The 9,205-nt window shown below is 28.5% G+C and overlaps 1 protein-coding gene across 1 annotated transcript in view; it reads right to left on the bottom strand.

The window, feature by feature from the left end:
- The window catches only part of LOC108752249 (neuropeptides capa receptor-like), a 26,847-nt gene that overhangs the window by 5,123 nt on the left and 12,519 nt on the right, over positions 1 to 9,205 (bottom strand). Inside the window, exon 4 of the mRNA XM_018492947.1 lies at positions 366 to 608. Within this exon, the coding sequence (XP_018348449.1) occupies positions 366 to 608 (243 nt within the window). The remainder of the gene's footprint in view (positions 1 to 365; positions 609 to 9,205) is intronic.

The raw sequence follows: 9,205 nt of genomic DNA, 5'->3' as shown, positions 1-9,205 counted from the left end.
TATAAAATACAAAATACTTTTATATGTTCCCATGAAATACAAAATACAAAATATTTTCATGTATTCCGAACAAACATAAAATACAAAATATAATTGTTTTACTAATACTGTTTTTCAAATAAAAGTATTTCAAATACATGCCCAGCCCTGACAGTGATACGAAATTCTATTGCGAATGATTTATAAAACATATGAAATAATGCCTAGTAGTCTTAGGGGGGTGTAAAACAAATGTAATCGAAATAAAAGCCCGGGCGGGATTAGCCCGGTGCTATAAATTCGATAGGCTACGTTACGCAAATTCTATGTGTGTTCTTGTGATACGAATGTGGTATTGTGGTGTTCCGGAAAAGACGGAAATTTACTGAGCATTCGGATGATGGCTTTTCGTGATTGAGCCTGCCTCGTTTCTCCGTGAACGGAACCCTCGATGCTGCGTCCGAGACCGTTACTTTGTATTCGTAGGCCCATCCTCACGTACAGTACCGCTATAGACAACATTGGTACGAAGAAGAATATGAGACAACTGAGTTCATAAAGCGGGAATTTCGGCATGTTAGGCAGTAACATGGCACACATTGCCGACTCCTCAGAATGACGACCAGACCCTGCAAACAAATGTGAGAAACACATTTTTTTTCTATTCTTCTGTTATTATTATTTCCTACATTCTCGCTTTATAAATAAATCCTATGAAACACAGATGAAGCTTTATTAATCTTTTTATATTAATGAAAAAATTAATAATTAATTGTTACTTGATAATATTAAGTTAAAAAAGATTTATAATCTTTTCAGTGAAATTACATAGTCCATAATTTTCGAAACGGGATCAGAATTATGCCGCGTACATAAATGAAAATCTCATAGTATATATAATTGTTAGTAATTAAAACTGTTGGATTATAATGTCTTTTTTAAAGTTTATTATATAATTACGTGAATGGTAAAAATCTGTACATAGTAATCGCAGCAACCATAAATTATTATTGAACAGATTTTAATCCAATGAATTTTAGAGAATACGCCAGTTTTGTTAATAATCAGGAATATAAATTCTCTTGTAAATGGCATTTCGTTATAATCTTTCAACTATGTATTGCAAATGTTGGATTAAAAGCTTTAAATCATATCAGTACAGAAGCATATATACAACGTATTATAATATGTTCTGACTAATTAATTCGCGATTAAATAACCACTTATCTGTGCAATGCGGAGTAAAACGCGTTTAAATAGTTTAAACGGGGTTTTGAATATATAATTTGAAATAATCATTCACATGTTTTATTATCATATAGACTGTTGTAGATACAAGAGTAGGATAAAAAAATTTGTCTTTGCAAATAAATTTATAAAATACATAAATATATACATTCTTAAAATATTAAAATATATAAATTGATTTGTGAATATAAATTTAAATTTAACTTAAATATTTTTAAAACAAAATTATAAAAATTTTAAAGTTATAATACAGTATCGTATATAAGTGCCAAGCTTTTTGTTTACTTTTAATTTTTTTAAATTTGTTTTTTTAGATTTTCGTCTAATTGTAACTAACTTCTGGCAGCAGTCGGGAGTATATTAAAAAAAAAAACAGATTTCTAAGCTTTTTTTAAGTTTCTTCTTCAAATTTTTTAAAATTCCTTTTTTTTATTATTTTTTTTATTTTGAACTCAATTTATGACCAGAGAGAAACCTGAGAGAGGACTAAATAATTGTCTAAAACCTGTAACCGCAAAATGCTGCCGCGCACTATTGCCCTTTGAAGAAGTGGATGTTAATTACACAACACAATATCCACTTTTTTGCAGTGCTTCTGATAGAAATAAATCGCTGAAATCGTTGAAATCTTTATTAATTTACTAGATTTTAGTTATTTCACCGATTTTAATTATCTATTTCCATCAGGAGCACCATAAAAAGATGGATATTATTGTGTAGTTAACATCCATTTAAGTAACATCCATTTATTCAGAGGGCGGAAGTGCGCGGCAATATTTTGTGATTACAGGTTTTGAGCTACTATGTCCTCTCTCAGGTTTCTCTCTGCTTATGACATGTGCTAACCATAACTGAGAATTACTAAAATTCCCTACTGACATCTCATTGGTTAATCGATTTAGTTCCTAGATTCAGCCGACATTCAATCAAAGAATGTGTATACAATAGGTATACAGTAGGTATCCAGAAGCACCTCTCATTGAGCGCTCAGTGAGCTTTTGTACCTGTTTGGTCTATGTTTTTAGATCTAATAGAACATGCCAATCAGATGCAAGAGCTCACTGAGCGCTCAGTGAGCGGTTGTGCTTTTGGATGAGAACTCATTTCTAATGAGAACTTATTTCTAATCAATAAAAAACTCATGTGAATGAAAATACTTTTATTTATTAATAATACAATTATTGATAATTATGTGCTATAAACCAAATTTGATCAATAAGTTAAAAGTTGATAAGAATATACAATAGGTGCATCCAGAAGCACGATCGCTCACTGAGAGCTCATTATTTTTTCTCCTTTCTTCCAAATTAAAAATAATTAAAAATTATTTTTCAAATAGAATTTAAAGTCAACTTTTTTATATTCTCTCTGTTTTATTTTCTTTTAGAGTTAAATACTTATTACCTATTGTTTTTTTTATATACTTGACGTCGTGTCACACTACCATGTCGCTTAACATAAATAATAATACAAGAAAATACTAAAAATTTTTATTCATTTAATTTTAATTTTAATTAGAAAACAAACAAGAAATATTTCACAATTATTGTAGTATAATTCAAGTAATTTATTTATCGAAGCATGCGATTATGATCGTATTTTCTGTATAATCTATCAATTCTTTCTTAGCCTATCCATTCATATTTATTGATACATTTATTGGTACATTATTTCGAACGATATGATAATATGAGTAAAATGAGATCTAATAAATAAATTTATTGCGAAAGATGTTTTATATAGAATATATCAAAATAATTTACGTATCAGTTATATTAAAATATTCGACATATTAAAATATTATACAAGAGCACTTAAGATCCAGCTAGACCAATAAAAGTATTTATTTCCTATTGATTATCACACATTTCCACGTGTACAGTCCTATGAGATTTAATATTGAGATTTGAAACAATATTTTTTAAATCTTTTTTATATTAAAAATGATTTTAGCATTATAATAACAAGATATTTTGACATAAAAATTCAAGTATATCAAAAATGTAAAAGATTTATACTGATATACTGATTGTGCGGAAAGTCCATTTCAAAGACATGTTTTATCTCGGAAAAACAGAAATTTATAATGTAGGATATTCTGAAATATAACATCTCTGAAATTTTTAAAAGTAGATGAAGTTACGAGAATTCACGAAGGTATTTTGAAATTACGCATCGACTTTATTTTTACGATTACATAAAAAAAAAAAATAAGAATTGTAAATTGAAAATAGAAACTTGATCTGAATTATATCGAATTATATTGTTTAAAATAGCGCATAAATACTATCTATTATTTATAGTTACATAAAACATAAAACGTAACATTAGCATAAATGTACCCTAAGTAACAATAATCTTAACGATGTAACATTAAGCAGTCACAAGGATTATAAATTCTTATACCTAAGGCGAAATATTTCAGCACACACACAAATTAGTGAAGTTCACGATAAAAATTAAATTCTCTACAGATATATTTTTGTATATATATCGTTGCTACTATAATTAATTTTCTACTCGTTTGATGCTGTAAGAGTAACATATATGAGATATATATTTTTTAGACATTATTATAACTTATCTTCTTTTAACAGCATTTTATATATTTTTTAACAAAATGGAACTACAATATTATGAAAAAAATATAGATTTTTTTTATATTATATTTGTGTAAAAATAATATAAAAAGTTTGACGGTGACTTAGAATTTGAATTATAAATTATTTCAATAAGAAGTAGACATGTTTTCAAAAAATAATTAAGATTAAAATGAGAAAATTTTTATTTAAACTATAAAATTGTATTGTTAAACATAAATATTATTGAATTGTTTCATATAACATTCATTTTTATACGAAAAATATTCCAATTCCTGTCACTTTTTGCGGAAAAAAGCTAATATAATAATGCATTTTTAAATACAGTGATTAATTTGTACATTGTGACAAAGTCACGTGTATATTTATTTGTTTTATTAACACGGATATTATATAATCATGAAAATACGATTGCAAAATTGATTGCGTTAACACGTGTGAAGCGTTTCTCGATATTACCAGATTTATGTACTTGTTGCCCGCGGCTGAATGATAAATTTCTCGCGCGATGTGATGCAAATTTATCAATAACCGCGATTTTCGCCGATCGTCATTATGGTTCATATAACAAACGTTGATGCATGCCATGAAAGGCTTCTCTTTGTGCGATATAATTGCACGCGCTTAGTATAATCGCCGTTAAACGTGACGCTGGTTTCTCATTGAATTTCTGAACAAGCCCGTTCGATATTATCATGTCTACTGCATATAGGGTGCCTAAAGATTTCATATTTCACAAAAATTAAGATTCTTTCTCAATTTTCTTTCTCGATTCACCTATATTTTCTGGAAGGTGATGCGACCGAGCGCAAAGAATTTTTCACGCCATATTTTATATCTAATTTCTGTAAAGATCCAAATTTCGTTAATTCGCTGTTGTCTTTGGTGAAACTCACAATAAATAGATATGCACGAAAAGAACATAAAATTTTGCTGAAGTATCTAGAAATTCAGTTTAATCTCTGAAAATTTTGTTGGACTGTCAAAATAATTATGTAGAGCAACTCAATCTGCTCGCTACAGTGTCAAAACTTTTTTGAATTGCTTATCATGTTTGAGTTTTTTAATTATTTTGATGGTCCGACCACATTATTTTCTGATCTGTATCTATTCAAATTTTTAAATACTTCAGTAAAGTCGTTCTCTTTGTATATATTCATAGAGACTAATTTATACTGTAATGCACAGCTTCATGTAAAAGCAACGAGTAATAAATGGGTCAGAAGAAAACCGATACACAGTTATCTCGGTTTTTGATCGAAGATTCCGACTTTTTTAACAAATCTATCTCTAGGAGATAGAAGAAATCGATTAACCACTTAAAATTTTGATGCATTTAAAAAAAAGTATAAATGACTATGGTCAATTTTCCTTTGATTTCGAAAAGAAATCTTCGATAAGTCAGATTTGATGACATTTTTTAAGAAAAAAAAAAAACATTGCTAGAAAGTAACAATGGCAATGGTAATTAATCCTCAGTAGGATAATGGTAATTTACAAATTTAGAAATGTCAAATCTGATGATCTTTTCTTTAGAAAGAATACAAGTAATAAGTTGGATAATATAATCTTAGGCAGTAGATCGATGAATATCTGTAATAGAAAGATAATAACCATGATTCTAATTCAAAAAGTCAAGACTCAAAATTAGACTCAAAATTAGGCCTCAATTTTGTTTACTAATATCGAATTTAATTAGATGCACTAGTATGCACTGCTATTAAAATTATTGTATATTGATCTAATTTGGAGATAAAAGTGAATGCAAATATCTTAAATAATGAAATGCAATATATATTTACGAAATAGCACAACAAAATATATTAAGGATTTCTCGGTTCAATATATATATGTATACATATATATATATACATATATATATAGAATGGATATCTGAAATTTAAATATCAAAACTTCGGGAGCATATAGGGGATTGATAAACTAAGAAAAAACGTCCCGTTAGAGATATGCTCGGTTTTACTTCGTTTTAGTGAAAATCGCAAAAAAGACAAATCATAGTTGCTTCGTTCTTGCACTGCCTCTAAAGCATTATCGTCGCCAAAGTCGTACACAAAAACAATAATAAATAATAATTTCGTTTTCAGATGAAAACTTTTTTTATTTGTTTTTATCTAATGGGATTTTTTGTCCGACGGATTAAATGCAACCAGATATACAGATTTTTTGAAGACTGACTTCTTTGATTGTTTAGAATATTTTAAAAGACATCTACCTGCAACAACGGATTGAAATGTAATTTCAACTCGATGGATCTCTAGCTATTACGACAGAACTACTCGAGTTTGACAGACATTTTCCACAACGATGGATTGGACGTGGAGTAGTAGTATCTTGGCCACCCCCATCATAATAAGCTAGACACCCATCGAGTTGAAACCGCATTTCAATCCATTGCTGCAGGTAGATGTCTTCTAAAATATTCTAAATAATCAAAGAAGTCAGTGTTCAAAAAATCTATATATCTGGCTGTATTTAATCTGTCGGGCAAAAAAATTCTACTAGACAAAAACAAACAAAAAAAGTTTTCACCTGAAAACGGAATTATTATCTATTATTGATTTCGTGTACGATTTTAGCGACGATAATATTTTAGAGGCAATGCAAAAATAAAGCAACTACATTTTATCTTTTTTGTGATTTTCCCCAAAACGAAGCAAAAATAAACATATCTATACAGGATTTTTTTTCTTAGTTTATCGACCCCTACAAGTTCCCGAAGTTTCGACATTTAAATTCTAGACATCCTGTATGTGTGTGTGTGTGTGTGTGTGTGTGTGTGTGTGTGTGGGTGTACACGCAGGAATATCTGGAATTTAAATGTCAAAACTTTGAGAGCTTATAGAGGTCGATAAACTAAGAAAAAAAGTTCTGTATAGATATGTTCATTTTTTTGCTTCGTTTTGGAGAAAATTGTAAAAAAGACAAAACGTAGTTGCTTTGTTTTTGCATTGCCTCTAAAATATTATCGTCGCTAAAATCGTAAAAACAATAATAGATAATAATTTTGTTTTCAGATGAAAACTTTTTTTATTTGTTTTTTTCTAGTGGGATTTTTTTTATACATACATTTATATTTATAAACATATATTTTTACATTGATTTATGTACGACTTTAATGGCATCAGTATGGATTGTTGTCTCCAATCGAATTCACTGTAATTGAAACTCATTTAAAAAGATAGATACGTGCAATGGAAGAGAATTTTAATGGCATTCTTTAATTTTGAGCTTGAAAAGCTCGTATTATAAAATGATTTTTTATTGGTTTTTAAATTCAACTCTTTACAATTTATATTGAGTAGAACTTGCAATATGCATATGGTGTTGCGATCAAAAGGCCAAAGATAATTGTCGCGCTGATTCTGCGGTGAAACGATTTATATGATATATTCGGTTCATATGGTATATAACTCTGTGCGACCACAGAGGTGGTTCACGTCACCACATGTTGCAGTTTGGACAGCTATAATAGGATAGCTGATATATAATTCAATACCTACTTACACGGATCAAAATCTCGGCAGTACGTAATGAGTATTTGGAGATTGAAACAAATGCTCACAAATTCTCTGTAAAGAGAACACTCTTGTCTTTTCCTTCTATTGTTATTTACTTACTATTTTCTTTTTTTATGTAAATAATTGATTTATCGCAAAATTTTTATAATCTATAGTTAATTTTTAATTAATCTTTCTTTTTTTGATCAAAGGAAATTATTGAACTCTATCTAAGTCTTTCTCACTACCTTACACAATATCGGTTTTAATTATTTTGTTTTTCAATTTAGCTCCGTGATTCAATAATTATTTGCAATAATAAAGAATCTCATAGCAGCGCAGAGGTGGTTTGGATATTGATTATTAAAATTAAGAGATAACTCGATGTCATTTTAATATATTGTTTTATTATTATTTAAACGAATGACATATTTAATTTCTACTTATTTAATTCTTCCAGAATTTATAGGTTATTTCTTGTAATTTTTCTTCGCGCTCTCATTTTTTACGCGTTCAAACATGCTTATATTAAAAACGTTTTCTATCGAAAAAGTCACTCTTAGTTAATTATTTACTTCACCATATCTATGATCATTGAAATTGGAGAAGCAATGAAAAATGTGCACGAATAATTGGACAAGCATTTACTTCAAACGAGTTTACTCGTCGATAGTGTACTCACGGTAAGCAAATAGACCAGCCATAATTATACGTAGATTGCAAACTCGCTACATACTCGCTTCATGCATCTATTCTTCTTGTATTCTTTCTCAAATGATCTATCTTTAAAAGATTAATAAAAACAATAGATTTTTTTAAAGAAAGAGCCTGAGATAAAAATAGAATTCGAGATGAATTGGAAAAAATTGAAAAACAAAGATCGAATAGAATGAAAGAATTGTAGGGAAATAGGAAGAAAAAGAAAAGGAAGATTGAAAATGAAAGTGAATGAAGCAAGTTCAAAGGATTGAAAAAGGTGGATTAAAGTTGGATAAATGGTAAATTATGAAATTAGAACGCAGGTATTTAGGAAGATGAAAAGAAAAATCAACAAGGAAACTCAAGTGAGAAGAATGTATCAAGTAAATATACAGATGAAGAAAGGAAAACAAAGAAAGATGAGATGAAGATGAAAGAAGACTTAACGAAGTAATTGTTTCCTGAATAAAAAAAAATTAAAGAGAAAGGATCAAAGAAGAAGAATTACAGGAAAATTGCGAAAAGAGACTCGAAGTTGGAGGGGAGCACGGGACAATTAACGAAAGAAGATCAAAACAGACAATTAAAGCAGAATTGCTATATTATTCTGTCTATCTAACCTCTCCATTTTACCTTTAATACACACAATGATTTTCTGTTTCTTTATTACTACACATAATGGGTCGTTTGTGTTTGAATTAACTTTTAATATATAAAAATTATTAGGTGAGTTATATATGCTTAACTTGTTATATATACTTAACTTGTTATATATACTTAACTTATTGTATTATATATACTTCAATTTCATTTTTAGAAAGTATTTGTACAGTTATAAATTTAAAAAAATAGGACAAGAGATTGTATTAACTAGACTATTATTTAACCAAGTGCTCTTACTATTTTAAAGAAATATGCAATTATAAGGATTAATATATCCATGAAAGTTTTTGGTTTATAATCCTCTTTCAGAGACTGGCATTTGTGAGTACAAATTAATTTGACAATTCCGAAGTGCACGAGCCATCTAACTTGGTCATGTAACCAGATCATTTTTGGTCTATTTTAGACGATCTTTAATTTCTCAGAATTCAGAACAGAAGGTTTTATTTATTATTTTATAGATTTTTTAAATGCTTTTTATATATTTTGTGTTTATAA

This window comes from Trachymyrmex septentrionalis, unplaced genomic scaffold, assembly GCF_001594115.1.
Source record: "Trachymyrmex septentrionalis isolate Tsep2-gDNA-1 unplaced genomic scaffold, Tsep1.0 scaffold6, whole genome shotgun sequence".
In the NCBI taxonomy this organism is placed as follows: Eukaryota; Metazoa; Arthropoda; class Insecta; order Hymenoptera; family Formicidae; genus Trachymyrmex; species Trachymyrmex septentrionalis.
This window is presented reverse-complemented; position numbering and strand designations above follow the sequence as displayed.